Source organism: Alligator mississippiensis, chromosome 12, assembly GCF_030867095.1.
Source record: "Alligator mississippiensis isolate rAllMis1 chromosome 12, rAllMis1, whole genome shotgun sequence".
NCBI classification, from domain to species: Eukaryota; Metazoa; Chordata; order Crocodylia; family Alligatoridae; genus Alligator; species Alligator mississippiensis.
In genome coordinates, this window is record NC_081835.1 from 39,801,981 (window position 1) to 39,825,074 (window position 23,094).

At 47.1% G+C, this 23,094-nt stretch overlaps 1 protein-coding gene across 6 annotated transcripts in view; it reads left to right on the forward strand.

Annotated features, from left to right (window-relative positions):
• The window catches only part of POC1A (POC1 centriolar protein A), a 146,283-nt gene that overhangs the window by 71,774 nt on the left and 51,415 nt on the right, over positions 1-23,094 (forward strand). For 5 of the 6 annotated variants that reach the window (XR_009456123.1, XM_006278011.4, XM_019490017.2 and 2 more), the window contains exon 9: positions 6,989-7,087. Coding sequence is in view for 4 of the 6 variants with exons in the window: in XM_006278011.4 (XP_006278073.3) it covers positions 6,989-7,087 (99 nt within the window). In the remaining 2 variants the exon portion in view is untranslated. Of the gene's footprint in view, positions 1-6,988; positions 7,088-18,783; positions 18,964-23,094 lie in introns of all 6 variants that reach the window. The other variant, XR_009456124.1, reaches the window with a different exon arrangement.

A 23,094-nucleotide genomic window follows, 5' to 3' on the forward strand; every position in this document is an offset into this window, starting at 1 on the left:
TTCCTTAATCAAATCTAAGATTCCCCTGTGGCTGACACCCATACAAGAGTTTGAAAGGGGAAACCCTATGAGGTCTTTCCTCATGGTAAACAACAGCGGTGGCAATATCTGATTCCACTTCTACGGGTTTTCTACCACAGTTTTTTGTTTTGCTATGTTTTGTTTTTAACATTTGCTTAAGTGTCCAATTAAATTGCTTCTTGTAACAGGGGGCCTTCTCAGAGCCGATTTTCCTGTGGCCCGCCCACCTGTTTCTGGGCTAACCGCCTGCCTTCTCACCCGCCATGCCTTGTTGTTAATTAATTAATGTTAATTAAGCGGGAGGCTGCCCATTTCTTGCCCTGATGCCAGGGGGTGCTATCTGCAGCTCTGTTCCTCCCCTCCCACACTGGGCCCCAGATTCCTGCTCTTTGAACAGCACCTGGATCCCTCCATTCAGGTGGCCCATTCCGCCTTCATTCCAGGCTGCATAGTTCCCTGAGCTGCTTCCCCCTTATGGGTGTGGTCCTCCCGGGACCTTTGGCTCTGCTGGCCCTGGCCCACATCCAGGCCAGTCGGAACTCCAGGCCCTCAGCTCTGGGCATCCCTCGGGGTGGGCCTCTGGCCCTTCAACCCTCCCAGTCCTGGCCCCAGCATGGACCAGTCGGGGGATGTCAAGACAGGTGTGCGTCTATGGCCTCACTCTCGCTGGGGTCCACCTTCCAGACCCTACAAGGGGGTAACCCACCCGGTTGTGGGAGCTGGGGTTAAGGCGCCCTGACCCGCCTTTCACCGGGGTGGTCACTGGCCTGGCATTTCCTGGGGGCTCCTACACCACTGAGAGCCGCACCAGGCCACCCACTCCCGGCAAGGTGCAGTTTTAGGTCATGCCCAGGACTAGGAGCCTCCTGACCATTCCCTACAGCTCCTTCCTTACCTCCAGATGATATCAGCAGCCCTCTGGCCAGGCAATGATGTTGCCTGGCCTTCCAGCAGCAAAATATACCCTGTTTATATGGGCAGCCCTGAATTCAAAATGGCTGCCCTCATCAGGCACCTGCCAGCTGCTGTCTTCAGGCCCTTAAAGTGGCAGGCACAAACAGTGCCCTGCCACACTCCTCTAACCCATCAGTTTTTGGTGGTATGCTGAGGTCTTTATGTGCTTAATTTCCAGGGTTTCATTCACCCCCTTTGAGCACCCATGACATAAAATTAATTCCCTGATCAGGCAACAGTTCTTTGGGAAGTCCTACTCAGGATACAGTTTTCAGTAGCTCTTCCACTACTTTTGGGCGGAGACGGTCTGCATAGGTACTGCCTCAGGGTACCTGGTTGCACAGCCACTGTGACCAGAATATACTGGTGTCCCACACGACTTTTTGGCAATAGCCCCACAATGTCAACTGCAACCCACTTAAAGGAGATCTCTACCAGGTGTAGTGAGACCAAAGGGGCCCTGGGTAGACACTTAGGAGTCACCTTTTAACAAATGGGGCAGAAAGCACAATAATCTTCAACCTCCCAAAGTAACCCCGGACAAAAGAACCTTTCCCAAATGCAGACTTTTGTTTCGTCTCTCCCTGAATGGCCACCAATAGGCAGTTCATGGGTGACCCTCAATAGGACCCACTGGTATCTTTGTGGTACAAGCAGTTGTATTATCTTCTCCCGTTCAGGCTTCCCTTGCTCAATTCTACAGAGGAGATTTGTTCCTCACCTCAAATCTCGGAGTCATCTTCATCCTCCCTATTATATTGAGCTAAATGTTCTTCAAATGAATGCTGATATCCCTCCTCCTGGCTCTGCTCCAACTGAAAATTCCCATCCTCAAAAAAGCTACTGACATCTATCTTTTCCTCTGTGTCCTCCCCTGATGGGGACACATGGACATCTCTCATTAACTTCTCAAGAATAGGGTTATTCTTGGGCGCAGACTCAGGCCTCAGACCCAGCTCCTGCCTCTCTTGAAGCTTGGGGGTCCTCAGCCCTGGCTCCCTTTTTCTTGGTGCTGCAGGTTTCTACCCCTTTTAACTTCCAGCTGTGTGTTCAGCTGTGTGTTTCTCCAGCCTTCAACCTATTTTCTGGGACTCCGTGCTCCCAGTGTCAGGTGAGACTTGTGGGTTCACTGTCTCTGTTTGCCCCTCCCAGGCTATGCGTCCATACTTCAGCTTTTGGCCTCTTGCCAGCTATTGACCCCTGACCTGCCCTCATGGCAGGCTGTGCCACTGCTAAAAGCTTTGGCTAGTTGCATTCCAAGAGCACCAGATGTGGCAATTTATTGACTACCCCTGCTAACACCTGATGGGTATCATCTCCTAATTGCAGGGTGACCCACATTTTAACATATGTTTGGGTTTCCCCATGCAAGCATCTGTTGGCTATCTGATGTACCACTTTCCTCTTTCTTCCTTGCACCAAGTCTCTCCGCACTACTGTCTGGGCTGAGCCTGAGTCCACCATAGACCGTACCTTCTGTCTCTGTAACCGCAAATCCACCATCAGCACAGCCCACTCTTTTCACAGCTCCTGGCCAGCCTGTTCTCCATAGCAACACTACCCCATCACTCTTATCAGTAAACATTGGTTCTCCTCTTCCTCTCTTTTTTGCCTTTTTGCTGTTTGGGGATCTGGCCTATCAGATTCTCCCTCCTGAAGTGCACCTGACCCCTCTCTCTAACAGCAGCTGTTGCTGTGCTTCTATTTGGCATTGCATATCCTGGACTATCTGGACCAGAAGTTCCAAGATCTGTTGCTGTGCTGCCAGGTCCGAGGCCAGCGCCTCTACATACCTCTCCAACTTCTTGTTGGATCCAAGGGTTCTCTTTTCCTTCCACATAAGCCATTGTCTTATGGCACATACTGCCTTAAGAGTCTTCCCAGCCAGTGCAGCAGTGTTACAGGCTGCCATCCCCAGGGCAGTCACAGGCTCCGGGAGCCCTCCCTAGAGTCCTCCCTTTCCTGGCTCACTTTGGGAACAGTTCCCCCTTCACTCACCTGCAACATCTTGATGTTTTTTCTGGTTCTCAAAGGGCTGGCTGCCCCAGGGCTTCCCAGATCTGAAATTGCTCTGAGGAACACCTGCAGGTATGGAGCTCCTGCCTTAAGGACTGATTCCATGGCTCTATACCATCCCTACACTGTGCCCCATGTAGACTTAAAAGGGTTGCCCCACTTTCTAGTAACAGGGCTAGGGTTCCCTGTTACACTCTCCTTGGGAGAGGGCAGGTAAGACTAGGTCCACACCTTCTATGTTCAGGCCCTGGAGAGGCTCCTGTATAGTGCTTTTAGACAGGTGACGTGGTACCTGATTGACAGTGCCTTTTTTCACTGCCTCTACAGGTTCAGGTATGTCTGGAAGATCTTTTACTTGCAAGGTCTCTCCAAACAGGAGCTGAAGGAGCTGCCAGATTTCTACTAGGACCTCCTCAGGGCCTGGACACTAGTCTCTGCCTCCAGGTTCCAAGACCCAGTTGCCCAAGGTGCCAATCTCCTTGCCAAGCCCCTGCTGAAAACCCCCCAGATGGTGGTGCCAGTGACCGAGATGCCCTGGATGTGCCAGAGGATGGTCCTGGCCATCATCACTTGTATCAGAGACCTCCTGGACTATGCCAGATGGGTGGGTGGATCCCTCTTCACTGGCCCAGTATATGGAGTTGCCTATGCTGCATGCTCCCTGCTGCTTCCTCCAGGAGGTAAAAAGGCTTTCTTGCCACCCATTGACTTCACCTACATTGACCAGGCCCTGTGTGGGGGCAGTCCCTGCCCCTGATATCCCCCAAGCCCTCCGGAGCTAGTCATGGGGCCACTGCCTTGCCAGACCCCACTGTGCTCTCTACTTTACCATCTTAGCAGGCGGTCTGCCACCAAGTCGGTCCACCTCCAAACAACCCATTGCTGCCAGCTCTGCATGTTCATGCTCTGCGCAATCCATCATCCCATCCTTGTGTCCCACCCTGACAAGTGCTGGGACACCCTAGTCAAGGGCAGGGTGCAAGGGTCCCTGGCGTACAGGTGTTTTCCACCTCGATCCCTTAAGCCACCAGAGACCTCAATTGGCAATTCCTCCATGGAACCATCAGGATAGGCATGTATCTTGCATGCTTTACGGACACCCCCATCACCTGCCCCTTTTGCCAACAGAGGGAGAACCTGAAACTTGCCTGCCTCAAGCATGCCAGGTTACAGCCCCTCTTCTTCCTCTTCCAGAACCTCCTGCTGAGGTTTTGGCTTTACTTCTTCCTGCACCTTTTTTTGTTATGCACTTCCTGTTGTGTGTACATCAATCCCTGAGACCTCCTTCTGGCTCTGGTCAAGTTGGCCATATGTAAGACAAGGAAGAAAGCTCTGGCTGGAGGGAACCTGAGTGAGTTTGGAGCTGTCTTCCTGTAACTCTTCCATTCATACCTTCAGGCAAAGTTTCACTGGTCAGTATCCACAGGGTCCCTCGACTCATTTGGGGGCAGTGGATGCTGACTGGTGTGCTCTGCTCAATGTCCCCTTCCGGTTCCCTAATTATGACTTCACTCCCACTCCTGTTTTCTTTTTAGTTGTCCTAAGAAGTCAATTAATTCATTCCCAGCAGCCTCCCTTATTAAGGGAGGCTTATAGTTTTTCATGATGGGCCAAAGCCCATGACCCCATGGCACATCAAATAGGTCTGTGTCGCACAGTGGCAGAGAGTGAATGTTGAAAGGAAGAACGAACAGGGTATGACCAGGGTTTTTTCCACTGTTCCTCTTTCACTTGCATCCCCCAACATTTAAGGTATAAGAAGTTCAGAAGCTGTATCCCTAACTCCTGTACTTAAGGGCCACTGATGCCCCTTTTCTCTAACAGTTTGTACAGTCCTTTTGAATCCAACTAAACTGTCCACTTCCACAACATCTGCTGGCAATGAGTTCCACATTTTTATTACATGTTGTATGAAAAATAACTTTCTTTCCTTAGTTTCAACCTTATTTCCTATACTAGTTTCATTTTGTGACTCCTAGTTTTTGTATTATGAGAAACAGTAACTAATACATCCCTGTTTACTTTTGCTTTGCTATTTAGTATTTTCCAATCCTTTATCATGCACCCCCTCAAGTGTCTCTTTTATAAACTGAGTAGGCCTAAGCTCTTTAGTGTCTCCTCATATGAAAGTCCCTCCATTCCACTAATGATCCTTGTTGCCCTTCTCTAAACCTTCTTTAATTTTTCTATATCCTTCTTGAGGTGTATGGACCAGAGCTGGGCAAAGTATTCAAGGCATGGCATGATGATACTTTCAGTTTTGTTTGAAATTCCTTTCTTAATCCCTAACGTTTTGTTTGCCTTTTTGACGGCTGCTGAGCACTGAGCTAATGTTTTTAGTGAACTGTCCACAATGCCTCCAAGATCTTTCCTGTGGTAATAGCTAATGTAGAGCTCATCATAGTGTAGGTATTGTTTGGGTTATTTTTTCACACTTACCCACATTGAATTTCATTTGCCATTTAGTTGCCCATTCAGTTGTGCCAGATCCTTCTGTAGTTCCTCATAGACTACCCTTGGTCTTTACCACTTTTTGAATAATTTTGTGATATACTCAAAGTTGGCCACCTTACTACTCATCCCCTTATTCATAAGTGATCTGGAAATGTTAAACAGTAGTGGTCCCAAAACAGATCCCTGGGGGAACTGACCATTCATACTCATTGTTTGCTTTCTATCTTTAAGCCAATTTTAATCTATGAATGGACATTTCCTGTAATCCTGTGACTACCTAACTTCCTTAAGAGCCTCTGATTGGGGGGGACTTTGTCAAAGACTTTGTGGAAGTACTGGATATACTATGTCAACTGGATTGCCTTGATCTACCTGCTTATCGACACACTCGGAGAACTCTAGTAGGTTTGTGAGGCATGATATCCCTTTGACAAAGTTGTTTTGATGCCTCCCCAGCAAGTCATGTTCATCCATGTGCTGGACAATTATTTTATTTTCTTATTGTTTTGTTGTTATTTTTTTATTGTTTCTAGAAGTTTTCCAGAAGCAAAAGTTAGGCTCATAGGCCTGTAGTTCTCTTTGCCCCCCCTAGAGCTGTTTATAAATATTGAAATCACATTGGCATCCCTACAGTCCTCTAGTACTGAAGCTGTTTTTAGTGATAGGTTCCATTTTACAATTAAAAGTTCAGCTGTTTCTGATCTGAGCTCCTTCAGAACCTAGGTGAATGCCATCAGATTCTGATGATTTGCTACGGTCTAATTTACGAATTTCCTCTATGACCTTAACTACTAAAATCTCAGTTTGGGTCAGCTCTACGTACTTGGCCCGAGAGGAGTGGATCTGATGAGGGAATTTTCCTGGCATCTTCCACAGTGAAGACAGATGCAAAGAGCATTTAGTTTCTCAGCAATGGCCCTCTCATCCTTTAGTGCTTCTTTTACGCTGATCATTCAAAGACGCAACTGATTCTCTGGCAGGTCTTCAATTTCTCATGTATTTAAAAAATGTTATTGTTACCTTTTGTGTTTTTCAGAAATTTCTCTTCAAATTCTTTCTTAGCTTGTCTTATTACAGTTTTATATTTGATTTGCCAGAATTTTATGTTCTTTTATTTTCCTCATTAGAATTTGGCTTTCTCTTTTGGAAATAAAAAGCCTTTTTATATGTATTTGCTCTGTGCTTCCAATAATGGTGTTCTTAAGCAGTCCCCATGCTACTTGCAAGTTCAATACTGTTAACTTTCTAAAAATGAGGGGTTAGATTTGTAAACTAAAATATACAGCAAAAATATTTTTGTATTAGTAGCTAAAAGATACTTACCAATTCACTCAAAATATTTTTAGAACTTTTTATCAACTTCATTAGAGATCTTGTGTCATAAGGGATTCTATGTCTGTTCAAGTGGTTAGTATGTGACAATGAGACAAATTTTGGTCTTCACACTCACTATTGTAAAGGGTTAATTCATTATGGAATGATATCCAGCAAAATGACTGAGATGTTAAGATGGTTAACTTAGCCAATTGGTTTGCTCCTACAGGTGATGGTATGGAAGACTAACTTTGATGCCACTGATTATGGGGATGTATTGAAAACTCAAAAGCACGGTACCAACATAAATGGAACTCTTCACAGTCTGGTAAGTCAGCTCATTAACCATCTATATTTTAACTAGGGTTCACAGATGAATTTATTTTGGGGCAGGCAACTAATTAAAGCACTGAGGTGAAAGGAGTGACAGAGAGCCATAAGGTTTAGCCAGGCAACCTAAGAGTTAAAACTCAGGCTGCATATTTGCCAGGTTTTATGTGAGAGTTTGCACAAAATAAAATATTCCTGAGCATGTGTTTAAACTGAATGTAAGAATATTGTTAGATATAATAGAATATAAGTTATAAAATAGGACAGAACAGTAAAAGAAAAAGTTGTATTAACATATACCAGAGTCACACAGCAACCTTCAGTCTAGGAACACAGAGATAACAAGCTGACATTGCTTCAAAACCCTGGCTACTGGCCCGCAACTTCAAACTCCCTCTGTCACGCAAAGCAGTCTCTTCTTTCTCAAACAGTCAGCTATTACAGAGATTACATATGCCAAACCTTTTTCTAGTCGGACATTGAACCACTCAGGTAAATATTTTACTCAGACTATTAGGTAGATGCACGCTACCCCTCCTGCCTTCCAAATCCTTAACTTCGCTTTGTCTGGGCTTCCCCAACAGAAAGCTGAGGCTAAGTCCTCTGTCCTGGTATCAGGATCAGGGTGATATTTTGCCACAACCTATATTTCCTGCAGCTCTAGGAATATCATGCAGAAAAATTACCAAAGGCTCAATTAGAGAATGACTATGTCCAAGTTCAGTTCTCCAAGAGCTCACCTCCTAACCACCCATGACAGCAACAGAATCAGCACACTTCACTGATCACAGCCTCTCTCTCATGGTATTGTAGTGGGTCCAAACAGGATCTGATTTCCACTCAAATCTTTATTACAGTTTGGTGGTTTTATAGTAAGGAATCTGTTGCATGTTACACTTTGCAAGTGCAGTTAGCAAGTGCTATGCTAGTATCTGAGCTTTCAAGCAGTAAACCAGGGGCTAATTGCCATACTAGCATAAGAAAGTTAGGCCTTTTCTAGTTAGGAAGATCTCCAGATTGTGTTTATCTAATACATGCTGACCTAACATCAGACTGTCCCATGGAGGTAATATGATCAGGGGATTGTGGTACAGAGTTGTGGAGCCTGACTCCCCTCCCCCCCTTCTGCACTACACTGAAGCCTTGCCAATTCAAAGCTCCGGTCTGGGAAGGGGACTGGGAGCCTGACAAACAACTGTTCAGTGGGCTCCCCCATACACAGGAGCTTTGCCATTTCAAGGCTCCAGTGCAGCGTGTGGCCTGGGAGTGACACTTGCATGGCATTGATGCAGCACAGGAGCCAGTCCCAGCCCTCACGCAGCATGGGAGCCTTGAACCAGTGCTGGTGTGATCCCAGGTCTGAGACTGAAAATAAGTTGTTTTTTAGTCTGTCCTGGGATCTTACCAGAGCCTGTTCAAGACTCCGGTGTGATGCTACTGTTTTATATTTAGATCATAGTGGGCGTGTCTGCGTGTGTGCTTTAATGCTCAGTAGCCTATTTTACTGAGCGTATTAGAGCATCGTGGCAAAAACCATGCTAATGTGCAATAAAATTTAGGTTACTGTGCATTAAGCATTACTAAAAAATGTGCACTTTCACTACTGCACATTAGGGCAGCCTAATGTGTGTTTAGTTAGTACCTCACATTAGAGGTACTAAATTTAATGCATAGTAGCAAAAACAACGGCGGTTGTTTAATGAACATGTAGGTGCACCCAGTGAGTATTAACGTGTGAGTGCTCAGAAAACTGGTATATTAATTATTACTTCAATCTAAATATAACGTATGCAAGCTGTAACATGTAACAAGGCCCTAGGTCAGGGGTTAGTAAAATACGGCCCACCAGGCCATTCTATCCGGCTTGCAGGGCTCCTAAAAAAAATTCAGAAAATTAATTATTATCGTCCCATGGCTGCCTGTCACAGATGACAAGGCACCAGCAGCAGCAGGACTCAGGAGGACCCAGCAGTGCCATACATTTCCAGGCAGTGTGGTATAGAGCCAGCCTGGTCCGGCCCAGCCCCTCCAGGCATCATATGGTTATAACAAAACTGAAAATATCTATGTAATACATACATTCTTCTTCACTTAGGCGCAGAATTCCCGTTGACTGTGTTGCCACCTAACAATATCATAGAAACATTTTGCTGTCTGGCTGTCAGACAAATGTTTGCAAGCATTTGTTGTTTGTTCTTGTTAAGGAGGAAAAAACCAGGCTTCATGTTCCTGTGAAATCTGAAGGACATAGCAACAAATCGTTAATGACAAGTTATTTCCTAATAATGCAGTATCAGCTAGTGTTATCACCAGGGATCCTGGTTTTCCCTGATTAAAAAAAAAAATCACAACTTTTCTGATAAACACCCCCCAAATCTGTGATTAAAATGACAGGCCCCTCATTCACCACTCCCACACGACCCCCTGCCTCTGCTCATGTCTCTCACTCCCCCCACAGTGCCCCCCCAGTCCTGCTGGTGCCCCTCATCCCCCACCATGGCCTTGTGTCCCCCCTGAGCCCTGCTGGAGGGGGCTCCCAGCTGCCAGGGCTATGGGGTCAGGGACCCAGGTCCACACCCTCCTTTCCCTGGCAGGAGGAGGAGGCTGCTGCAATGGAGCAGAGCCTGGCTCCCCCGCTGCTTCCTGCTGCCTGGCTGCTGGGGGCTCGGGTGAGTGGGGTGACTTCCTACTGCTGCACTCATTCCTGGAGGGCCAGAGGGGACCTGTGCCTCCCAGATCTGTGCACAGGGCTGGGGCAGGAACAGGCTGCCCTCTGTGGGCTTGGGCTCCCACCCTGCTGCCGTCCCCCTGGGCCTTCTCAGCCCAGCAGGTGCAACCCGGCACTGCAGGGAACAACGGGGCTTTATGGGGAAGCTTGTTGCTGCTGCGAGCCCTGCACTGCCCTGGCGATGCATCCCCTGCCCGTGTGGCGTCAATGAGGGACACAACCCTGCGCTGCTGCCCCTCCTGCTGCTGCGCGGGCAAGATACACCTTGTCAGGACAACACGGAGCTCGCAGCAGCAAGCAGTTTCCCCACGTGTCTCTGCTGTGCCCTGCAGTGCTGGGTCGCACCCGCTGTGCTGCGGAGGCCCTAGAGGAGGGCAGTAGAGCAGGGAGCTCAAGCCCACACCGGGCAGCCTGTGCCTTTCCCCGCCCCCCACACAGATCTGGAAGGCACAGGTCCCACCTGACCCCCTGGGATTGCGCACAGTGGTGGGGAGCTAGCCCCACCCACCCTGCCCCCCAGGTGAACTGCCTGCAGCCCTGTCCTGCTCCCTGCTGGAGCCTGTCAGCCACACATTACAGCCCCAGGCCCCAAGGTCCATGTACCACTTGGCTGGGCAGCAGCCCCAGCCCCTGCCCCACTCCCCCTCTCCCTCCCTATGGGGGCCTCAGTCCCCCCCTCCCTCACTTACCTATGAGAGCTGTTCTCCAGGCTGCCTGGCAGCCATGTACATATACATGCACATAGCACACCCTGCCTCAGTGCCCTCCTCCCATTCTCTCCCAGCCCCTTGCAGGCTGGAATTCTGCCAGCCTGCAAAGAGCTCTTTGCAAAACTGCAAAATCTGCAGGTTTCTCCATTAAAATGAGAAATCCATGTTTTCCTTGGGTAAAGGGGAAAATCTGTGTTTTCTCCATTTTTCCATGGGAAATAGAAAACCCAGAACCCTGTTTATCATGGAACTGAAACAATGTAAAAAGAACAGGTAGATGTTTCTGGAAAATAACTTCTCAGAGTTACAGGCTCTCCTCCAACCTTTTTCAGTACTTTAATTTGTCATCCACTTGTTCGTTCAATGACCACTTCACAAGATTTAGAATTGAGTTCAGAACAGATTAATTTCTCTATCCAGTTTTGTTTCATAAAGCCTTAGTTCTGTTTCTTACACAGGAAAAATTCTCAGATTTCACTAAAAATGTGTTTTTCCAAGTAGATCTGCTGGCCAATGGCACTCCACCTGAAAGTGACTTTCTTGCACAGAAGGTGTAGGGAGCCATGGTTGACCCCCAAAGTTGTTTTGGGGACCAAGGAACTTTTGGGCAGCATGCACCACCAAAATCAAGTGTTCAAGGCTGCTCGCAGACATTGTTTTTATTTTTTAAACAAACCATGCTTTGCCGGAAGAAAGCAGCATGGTAGTTCAACCCAGCTCTGCAGCATCTGTATAAATTGGGTGCCTCTACAGGGCTTTTTAGCACTTACCTAAAGCTGATTCAATCATCTATTAGATAAAAGCGCAAAAAAAAATCCCACTTAAGCACCTGATCTATACAGACGTTGGGCAAGCTGTGTCCAACTAAGGCTCTGCCTCTTCTGGATATACACAGGGCTCAGTGCAGGAACACATTGAGTTTAAAGTACCATTTTTTTAGGGTCTACAATCACCCCAAGAAAATAAGTTTAAATACATTTTAATAGCAACGTTAATATTAAAATACAAATGGTATATGTTAGCAGCAGCAGTCCCTCACTCTCAAGGATGATCACTCATACACGTCAAGTGAAGGATTGTAGATAAGTCAGTTGATAGCAGGGTCTCTGGCAGATGCCACAAGTGGTGTTTAAAGGTAAAATTTCCTGGTCTTGTTTCCTTTCATTCTATTTATCATCAAAATCATAGAAAATTAGGGTTGGAAGGGACCACTGGAGGTCATCTAGTCCAACCCCCTGCTCAAAGCAGGAACCTTCCCCAACGAGATTATCCCAGCCAGAACTGTCTGGCCAGGTCTTGAAAACCTCCCAGAATGGAGATTCCACAACCTCTCTGGGTAACCTGTTCCCGTGTTTTACTGTTCCAGTGTTTTTCCTAGTGAGAAAATTCTTCCTAATATCTAATCTAAACTTCTCATGCTGAAACTTGAGACTGTTGCTCCTTGTTCTGTCATCTGCCACCACTGAGAACAGTCTAGCTCCATCCTCTTTCAAATCTCCCTTTAGGTAGTTGAAGATTGCTATTAAATCCCCTCTTAGTCTTCTCTTCTCCAAACCAAATAAACCCAGTTCCCTCAGCCTCTCCTCATAAATCATGTGTCCCAGCCTCCTCACCATTGTTGTTGCCCTCTGCTGGATTCTCTCCAATTGGTCCACATCCTTTCTGTAATGGGGGGTAGGGAGGGGCAAAACTGAATGCAGTACTCCAGATGTGGCCTCACCCATGCTGAATAGAGGGGAAGAATCATTTCCCTTGACCTACTGGCAACATACCTACAAATGCAACCCAGGATGCCATTAGCCTTCTTTGCAATGATGGCATAATGTTGGTTTATATTCAGCTTATTGTCCAGTGTAACCCCGAGGTCCTTTTCTGCAGAGCTGTTGCCTATCCAGTCAGTCTCCTGCTGTGCATGTACTGGCGCATGAAATTGTTCCCTCCTAAATGCCGGACTCTGCACTTGTCCTTGTTGAACGTTATGACATTTCTTTTGGCCCGATCCACCTCTTGACTTGCTGCTCAAAAACAGGGATGAATTGGTGGGAAATGTAGTAGTGGATGACAACTTGGGCAACAGTGACCATGAGATGACTTAGGATCCTGAAGAAAGGAAGGATGGAGAGCAGCAGAGTAAGGACCCTGGACTTCAGAAAAGCAGACTTCAGCTCACTCAGGAAACTCATAGGCAGGATCCCCTGGGAAGCCAGTCTGAGGGAGAGAGCAGTCCAGGAAAGCTGGCTGTACTTTAAGAAGACTTACTGAGAGTGCAGAAACAAACATCATACTTTGAGGAAAATTGTCTCACCCTGGAGGCACAAAAACGACAGAATGGGATGTTGTTCCAAGAAGAAGGATTGCTGGAAAGAGATGGGATCCATCTGACGAAGAGAGGAAAGAGCATCTTTATGGACAGGCTCATTAACCTAGTGAGGAGGGCTTTAAACTAGGTTTGTCAGGGGATGGAGACCAAAGCCCTGAGGTAAATGGGGAAGCAGGAGACCTGTAGGAAGAGCAAGAAGAAGAGGGCAAAGGGGGAAGTGTTCTCCTACTTCCTGAGAATCAATCAACTAGTTACCTTAGGTGTTACCTTAGGTGTCTGTACACAAATGCACAGAGCCTAGGAAACGAGCAAGAAGAATTGTAAGTCCTTGCTTAGTCATGGAACTATCATACTTCACCTTGCATGGCTGAAGTATTGTCATGGATGGGTACAAACTGTTCAGGAAGGGGAGAAAAGGAGGATGAGTTGCACTTCATATAAAAGAGCCATATAATTGTTCAGAGCTCCAGTATGAAATGGGATAAAGGGATGTTGAAAGTTTCTTGGTTAAGGTCAGAGGGGAGAGTAACAAGGGTGATATTGTAGTGGGTGTCTGCTACAGACCACTAGAACAGGAAGAAGTGGTAGATGAGGCTTTCTTCAAACAGCTAGCGGATGTTTCCCAATCACGTGAGGGACTTCAGTCACCCTGACATCTGGAAAGGAAATATAGCAGTGTGCAAGCAATCCAGGAAGTTTTTAGAGAGTGTTGGGGACAACTTCCTGGTGCCTGTGCTAGAGAGGCCAACTAGGGGCCATGCTCTTCATATACAGTTCCTGGTGTTGTTCTTGGCATTTTTCCTGGACCTGCCAGGCCAGAAAAGTGTTTTGTAAACTCAAACAAATACTGAACCTTGCTAACCTCATCACCAGAAGCAAACTTCCTAAAGCCCAAAACATACCAAATGAATCCAGACCATGCCATGACAAGAAAAGCAAAACCTGCCAACATATCTCCAGTACCTTTACAATTACTACACCCCACAATAGAACCATCACCATTTCTGGATCTTACAGCTCCACCTCCAAAAACGTTATACATCTCATCCAGTGCACCAAATGCCCTGATGGAAAATACATAGGAGAAACCAAACAACAACTGTGCACCAGAATGAATGTACACCGGAAATCTATTAATGATAAGAACACCCAATTACCAGTGGGGACACATTTCTCACAAGAAAACTACTTTCTCTCCAATCTCTCAGTCCTGATCCTCAAAGAGAATTTACAAAACACTTGTCACAGACAAGCCTATGAACTTCACTTCATCAACCTCCTAGATGCAAAAACTCATGGACTCAATATAGACGTTGGATTTATGACACACTATAACCTTTCTGACATCTGACTCCCCAGGTTCCTTTCCACTTTTACCTGCTTCCCCCCCCCCTCACCCTCTGATGCCTCAATTTACATTTTCTCTGACTGGCTTTCTTGCATGCAGACCAGCCTCTGGCTTCTTTACTATTCATTCCATCCAGAAAGAGCACACACACCAACTGCAGGTGCTTCCTCAGCCTGACAGGGTTTTTAAACCCAAAAGCTTGCTAAGATATATTTCTCCAACTATATTCAGTTGGTCTAATAAAAGTTATCACATTGACCCAGAGAGCCTTGTCTGCCTTGTGTGTGTTTAAGGCAGAGTGGGATGAATGCAGCAAAAATGGTAGCCTGTAACAGGGGACCTTCCTGGTCCCGGTTAGATCTTGGCCCGCCCACCTGTTTCTGGGCCAACTGACCACCCCTCTTTTTCCTGCCACACCTTGATGGAAAACTGATGCAGCTATTACCCAGGCAGGAGGCTACCCATTTAGACCCCTGACATATAGGGGTGACACCCATTCCGCACCTCTGTACCTTTCCTACACTGTGGCCCATGCCTTGCAGATTGAATCCTTCCTCTCCTCCAGCTGTGGTCCCCTCTCTGGAACCTTTAGCTCCCCCTTAGGCCCTGGCCTCGCTTTCAGGCCAGTCGGAATCCTGAGCCTCTTGATCTGGGCGTTCCTCGCAGTGGGCTCCTGACCCTTTGACCTCCCCCCTTTGGGTCCTGGCCCCAGCACAGACCAGTCAAGGGTACCTCACGTCAGATCTGAGCCACCTGGCTGTTCTCACCCTCACAACTCCACTTCAACCAGTAAGCCTCAGGCCACTCAAAGATCTTACAGGTCTGGGCTTTCCCCAGCCAGGACTGTGCATGCGTGCGGTGGCTGGAGGTTATCAGGCACCCCCTACCCGCCTTTCACCAGGGAGGCTCGCAAGTACTGGCATTTCCTGTGGCTGTCGCGCCACCAACAGTCCCACCAGACCTCCCTACCCTGGCAGGGTACAGTTTTAGGTCATGCCCAGGACCCTGGGGCCTTCTCCTTCTCTGTAGCCCCAGCCTATACTTCCAAGTTCTGCCTGGCATGGGATCTCAGCAGGGAGATAGTCTTCCCCTGCTGGCTGGTGATAAACTAAACTGCCACCTCCAGCTCTGAGAGCAGGGCATTAAATGGTTCTGAAAGCAAATTAAAAAAGCAAATAGGTGCAGAGTGAGGAGGGTGGCACTCACTCCGTCTGCATGTGGAGCTTGGGGAACCCCAGCAGCGGGAGGTTCACCTTCAGGAACACCAGCTGCTCCACCAAACCAGGATCCAAGGAGATGTGGGGTGTCACAACATCACCAGCAATGCTAAGTGCCCTTTTGCTTGGAACACTGGTTGGTGGACAGGACAGGTGGCGAGATGCTGCCACACCTGACTGTGGGTTATCCAATAGGCCAGGGGTCACAGTGCCATGTCCTCCGCAAGATAGGTAGCCACCAAGGCCTTCATGCTACCTGCTGGATGGTGGGATCTGGTGCCTCTGGACCCCAACATTAAAGCCATGCCCTTGGCCCACAATAGCAGTAGCTGTGGTGGAGGAGATTGGCTTGTGGTTGAAGTGTTGGCATGGAAAAGTGGATCCCCCTCTTCCATGTACCCCTGCCTCTGTTCTTCTGCCTCCCTGACTCTGTTCACCAGCACCTCCATCCAGTGATCACAGGTTTTGCTGCTGCAGATGCTCCCCTTCACCATTGGGTCTCACATTCCCACCAGCATGAGGACCGTACTGGGCCACAATGGATCCAGCCATTTTTTTGTGCCCTTCTTCAGCTGCTTCACCAGTGCCTGAACCTCTGGTGAAAGGGGCTTGCCCCAGCCCGAAACATTGATTCCCTGGAACTTCTCCATTTGATTCTCAAGCTCCTTCACTTATGGGGATCACCTGGCTAAGGAGGGCATTACCAGCGCTGAGACTTTCGGTGGCCTTGAGGAATGGCTTGAGGACCACCAAGATCTGGAAGAGGGTATCCCACTCTGTTTTGTTAAGGGGGCCGCTGATCCCAATCTCCCTGACTGACGCTATCTCATGGATGGCCTTCTGTTGCTCCACCAACTTTTTGAGCATCAGGTATGTGGAGTTCCACTGAGTCTCCACATCCTGCATAATTTTGTGCTGTGGGATGCTGAACTCTGCCTGTTTGTCCTGCAGCATCTTGCCCCCCTTGATGCTCCAGTGGAAGTAGCCCTCCACCTTCCTGCATTTTGAAATGAACTGGCTGGTACTGGTAGTGATGGCGCCTGTCCCCCTCCAAGGCATCCCTGACTATGAGGTACAGCTTGTGTGCCACACAGCAGATGCCAACAGAGTTGGAATCATGCATCGCCTTGACTATATTGGCCCCATTGTCGGTGACCATGAACCCATGGGTGAGCTCGCCCTGCCCAACAAGACACCCCTGCACCATGCGGTTCATGGCCACCATGATCTCCCTTGGGACTCATCCATCACCTCTGCTTGAAGGAAAGCCCACCGACACCCTGACTGATCGCACCAGTGCCCTGTGAGGGAGAGGTAGGCGTGATCTCCACCCCAACTGCTCCAGATGTCCGAGGTGAAGTGCAAAGATACCTACAGCCCTGCCTTCTGCAGCTCATCCCTCAAGTACTCCCTGTATTCCTCATACAGGGAGGGTACCACCATCCTGCTAAAGGTGGTGCATGTGGGCACTTGGTAGGATGGGGCCACAAGCACCACGAGCTGCCTGAACCCTGGATGCTCAACAAAGGAGAAGGGCTGGCCATGCAGAGCAAGCATCTTCTCAATGCTCTGGGTTACCTAGCTCGCCTTGGGAACATGCCCTCCTTTGTCTCCATCTTTCCCCCACTGGTCCAGGGTGGCCTGCCTCTGCTTCTTGGGGATAGGAGCTTTGGAGCAAGAGAGGGGCTTATTTTTGGGCATGCTCCCACTGATGCCAGGCTGAAGAGGAACAAGGGCAAATGGGTGCTGCCTCCTGAGATGCAGCAGCATTGCCATGGTGGTGAAGTGTTTCTTATCCTTGCCCCAGCTGATCTCTTTGTGGCAGTTCTGGCAGGTAGCATACCTGGGATCTTCTGCCACCTCAAAATGATCCCACACTACCCACCCACTTCTGGGTTGAGAGTGGAGATCCTGCCTTATCTCCCTCCTCACCAGGCAGATGCGCAACAAGAGGAGGAACTGAGCCACCTGCCCCCACAACCTCCTCTGAAGTGCCTTCAAGAAGAGACCTGCCTGTAGGGGAACTCTGAAAAGTGTGGAGCACAAATTCAGATTTCCCCTTCTTCCCAGAATTTTCTTAGCTTTGGCACTCAGCTCTGCTGCATCCAGATCAAGCTCCTCCCCTGACACTGGAAGGCTCATACTGAGAACTGAAATTGGGGTGGAGACTGTCATGCTGGTGCTGGTGGTTATTACTGGTGTTAATTAAGGTAGTGCAGACACTGCTCCCACCTCCTTGCTCCCACTAGCAGCAGAAGACTTACCACTGCCAGGAAAGAGTGACTGGGGGGAAGGAGGCTAACTTGCAGCTCTCCCTCTGCCCCCTCTCCTTCCCCTACCAGAAGACCTGGCACCTGCCTTTCCAGCACGCTTCATAATGTTTGGTGTGCTGCAAAATGTGTACGTGTCTGTAATATGTCGTGCTTTCCTGCACAGTGATGACACACTGTCAGGGAAAACACTGAAGAAGAGAGACTAGCTAGCTACCAAAAGACTAGATAGCAAGCCAGAGCCTTTCAGACGCTGCTGGTCCAAGAGAGACAGCTCACAAAAGGCACAGATCACTTCACACACAGCTGTATATGTTGTTTCTACGTCCCCCCACCGAACACTGTAATTTGAAGGGAACTTAGGGAAAGATCAGTCACTGGCCAGCTACAGATGTCAATATCAGAGCAGTCTTCCCCCCGCCAAACCCCTCTTCTCAGTTTCTGTTTTCTGCAAGCCTTTCGAATCTCCAAATCTTTTTCAAATCGATTCAGAGGCTTCCGTATCGATTCGGACCTTTTAATGGGTCTTCCAGTTCAATTTGGATTTGGAGATTCAGCTGCCAAATTGGGCCGAATCTCCTTAGAATTGACTCAGCTACCAAAGCTTCGCACAGCCCTACTGAACATATGTTAATAATATGACCTGGACAGGCAAGGTTCTTTGGGTAAATGTGGTATCTTTTATTAGACCAACTAAATATTGGAAGATTTGTTCTTTGCAAGCTTTTGGGCACAAATGCCCTTCTTCAGGCACAGGAAGAGTCTGTTGTTCCTTTGTATGCTCTCTTGGGTGGAATGGAAGCCAGTATGCAAAAAGCAGGTCTTTAAAAATGTAAATGGGTAGCAATGAGGAACAGAGGCCCTGTACGACAATAAGTGTGAGACAGATAGGTGGGGTAGGGGAAGTTTGAACTGATGATAGAATGTAGCTGGTAAAATGCAGATAGGTTACCTGAGGTTATCAGATGCCAGGCAGGTTATGATGTGCCGTAAAACCAGTGTCTATATTTAGTCCATGATGTTTTGTATCCAGTAGATTTATGAAGTAAATTTCTAATTGTTCTGAAATTGTCTCAATGACATACTTTGTTTTGCTGTCAGATGGACTCCTCAGCTACTCACAGGATTCTTCACTATGAACAATAAGTGGCTGTCTGGTATACACAGAATGGGGAAATGTTCATCTTGGTAGGAATCCCTCCTTATAACATCAAGAGGTCTGGAATACTGCTTGACTTGGCAATCAAAGCCCAACAGGAAGACCATCCACTACATGACAAGGTAGAAAAATACCCAATGCAGAAATGTCCGAGAAGCAGAAAATCCCTACCTGTATCTGCCAAATACATCATAGGGGAAGCAGGAGAAACTGTACTGTCGTCATAGCCCCAGAAAGGGCGGGAAGAGCAATGGAATAACAACCTCACCACACTACATAACTGCATACAACTACCATCTTCACTCCCTCGTTTTCATAAACTCCCATGCAAGGCATGGGTAAACCTGAATCAACTGTGATCAGGCTATGGAGCCTTCAATAAAATCAAACATAAAATGGTCCTTAGAAACTCACCATCATGCCCCTGTGGCAAAGGAGATCAGACAGCGTAACCTATACTAACTGACTATTCCCTACATGGTCCACCAGAGGGAGTGAACAGTCTGAAAGATTGCAGTAATATTGACGGATCTACTCTTAAATGGTTGGAGGAGTCAACTTTCTGAAGTCGTATACAAGAAGAAGATGAAGTGAAGTTTGTAGGCTCATCTATGAAAAGTGTTTTGGAAATTCCCTTTGAAGATTAGAACTGAGACATTGGAGAAAGAGTGGTTATCTTGTGAGAAGTGTGTATCCACAGGTAGTTGGGTATTTCTATCTTTGATAGATTTTTGGTGTGCGTTCATTCTGGTACGCAGTTGTTGTTTGGTTTCTCCTACATATTGTCCATCTGGGCACTTATTGAACTGGATGAGATATAGTAGATTTTTGGAGGTGCAGGTGTAAGATCCAAGAATGATGATGGTTTTGTTGTAGGGTATAGTTATTGTGGGGGGGTCGGTGGAGATACATTGGCAGATTTTACATTTCTTGTCCCAGCATGGTCTGGATCCATTCAGTGTGCTTTGGGCCATAGGAAGTTTTCTTCTGGTGATGAGTTTGGCAAGGTTCAGTACTTATTTAAAAACTAGGATGGGTGGTTCTGGAAATCTCTCTCTAAGAATTGGGTTTTCTAGTATGGGTTGCAGTTGTCTGAGGGTTTTCCATATAGGTTCCAGGGAAAGATGGTATGTCATAACTAATGGCATGCGATTAGTCAGGATTTTCTCTTTGTACTGCAGCAATTCTTCACATGGTATCTGGGTGGCTTTTTCAAAAGTATGATCTATCTCTCTGAAGGAGTGTCCTAGTTGGGTGCAAGCCCTTTTGAGATTTGTGAGGGGATGATCATGGGTATTCTTCTCAGTGCAAATTCAGTGCTATTGGAGAACTTGGCTCTATATTACAGCTCTTTTGGTGTGCTTAGGGTGATTGCTGGTTCTATGTATCTTGGACTGTGGGTTTCTTCTTATATGGTGATTTGTATTTTACCATTTTGGATATTGAGCATAGTGATTACTTGTTATAATTACTTGTTGAGCATAATGATCTGACCAGTTATGTATCCATCTTACAGCACTTTCATCTGGTCTTCATTCCTGTAGCTTATTAGTGAGAATATTGTGGGGAACAGTGTCAAAAGTCTCACTAAAGTAAAGGTATATCCCATCTACTGCTCTCCCCCATTCATAGACCCTGTCTCTTTATCTTATAAAAAACATTTATATTGGTCAGACATGACTTGCTCTTGCTGAATCCATGCTTGCTGTCCCTGATCACCTTGTTCTCCTTCTCTAGGATCTTGAAATAGATTCTTTGAGGATCTGCTCTATGATCTTTCTAGGTATCAAGGTCAGAGTAGTCTAATTCCCTTGATCCTACTCCTTCCCTGTCTTAAAAATTAACAGTATATTTGCCCTTTTCAATGATCTACGACCCCACAATTTCTCTAAGAGGATAGTTAATGGTTCTTAAATTACCTCAGTCAGTTCCTTTAGTACCATTGGGTGTATCCCATCCAGCTCTGTTGACCTAAACTTCTAGCTCCTCTAAGTAATCCCTAACCTGTTTTTTCCAGTACTCTAGGCTGTTTGTCTCCTTCCCTATCTTTGCTGCCAACTATACTTTTCATCTGGTAGTTGACCTTATTCATAAAGACTGAAGTAAAAAAAGGCATTATCAGCCTTTTCTTCATCTGTAACTAAATTTCCTTCTTCATTTAGTAAGGGATCTACACCTTCCTTGGTCTTCCTCTTACTTTCAACATATTTGTAGATTCTTTTTGTATTGCCTTTTATGTCCCTTGCCAGTTTCATCTCAAGTCATGCTTTTGGTCTTCCTGATTTTTTTTCTCCCTTCATGCCCCTGGGATACTTTTTATAATATTCCGTAGTAATATGACCAAATATCCTTGGAAGTACCCTTTGATACACTTACCCAATTTTACCTTAAGTGATTCAGGTTCTTTGTCTGCTATATATGTGGCTCAGAAAAGTATTTCAGCAATTCAGTCCTTGAAACCTTCTTGTTTCCAAAGTAAAAAATCCATAACCCATTTGTAGCCATTTGATCTTGTCCCACTGGTGTTTCTCAAACTAAAATCATCTCCCATCTGAAGCACTTCAGAATGGTCCTGAATCTGTGCTGTGATGGAGCTCTGCAGCAAATCAGAGAGACAGTTGGCCCTCTTCTCCCCAACTTATGCTGGGTACTCACTCCTGGTGCAGGCTTGATCACCTTCAAGATGAAACTGGATGCTTATCTTGCTGGGATCCTATGACCCCAGCTGACTTCCTGCCCTTTGGGCGGGGGGCTGGACTCGATGATCTTCCGAGGTCCCTTCCAGCCCTAATGTCTATGAAATCTACACCTCAACAACATTTCTTAGTTATGGTGAGCAACACTGTCAACTTAGGGAATGGATGCCTGCCATCCCTTTGCAATTTAGTTCCTGGCTGAACAGTGTAGAGTTATGGCCTACCTGGGCATGCTTTGAATTCCAGCTCATCTTTCAGCTGGTGAGCAACAGCATGGCAGCACATGGCACAATGACCAAGGTGCTGGAAAGACACCTGCTCAAGATATGCTGTCTGCTCAGCACCACCAGTGCCCCCATGTCCCATCAGTGGGACTACCTGCAAATCATGTAATGGCACATTTGGGCATCAAAAACTAATAAGATCATAAAGCCCTGAGGGCATGGGATGTTGAGGAGTGGTAGCAGACCTGTTGGATGAGATGTGCCACTAGTAGACATCCTCCCCCCCAGCCATGTGCTACTGCAGCTGTGTCTCTACCTGTAACACTGCTGCAGATAGGCAGACAGTAGTCCTTCTTTGGGGACCCATGCTTGGATGGAGGTGGGAAGAACAGCCAGCAAGTGTAAAGGTGGGGAATGGGCTGGGGGGCAGCACATTGTAGAGTGCAGGTGGGGATATAAGAATGTGTCCATAACTAGGAAATCCCTCAGGTGGAGGAAGCCCAGTGTAAAACCATTACTGCAGGCAACCGAGGTTGCCAACCCAATACATTTTTTCAAATAATTTGCCTTCTTTTTTTTTTTCTTTTTTTTTACCAACAACCAAACTTTTTAACTATGGTTGGCATTAAACCCTGAATTTGAACCTGCCCTTGTCCAGGGCCTGGCAGAAAGGTTGCAATTACATTATGTAAAACATTTATCAGTAAAAAGAAAGTTTGCTTGTCAGTAAAATGTTTGTCATTTTGAGTAAAAAAAAAAAAAAAAATGGTCTTGGGTTGGCAAACCTGCCTGCAGGCAACCAGCTTTGAAGTGGAGGTTCTGTACCGCATAGCTACATACCACCACCTCTTCTTTCTCGTGACGTTTTCCTGGGGCATTTGGATTAACCACTGGCCAAGCAGCTGCCTCATGAAAGTCAAGTACACCATTGGGACACTGTCAACAGGAGTTAGGAAGGGAAGAGATGGCAGATGAGCGAATTGGCTTGTCAGTAACTAAGCCCACTCTGTTGCCTGATGAGGAGGGAAGGGTGTCCTTTGGCATGGAATAGCATGGTAGCATGCCTCCACATTGACTTGATGGGTTGAAGGAACTTGTGTCCCAGGCCACCACTCCCTCACTGGATGAGAAGAGGTCCAGTATCTGCAAGGTGGAGGAGGGCTTCTTCAGACCCCAACTCCCCTGTGAAAGCAGAGCCCTGGAAGTAGATTCAGAGATAATGGCTGTGGCTGGAGTAGGAGGCCGGGTGGTGGTGGGGGTGATGATGATTTCGATGATGAAGTGAGTGTCACCAAACTCATATGTTGGAAGCATCAGGGCCAGAAAGCCAGCA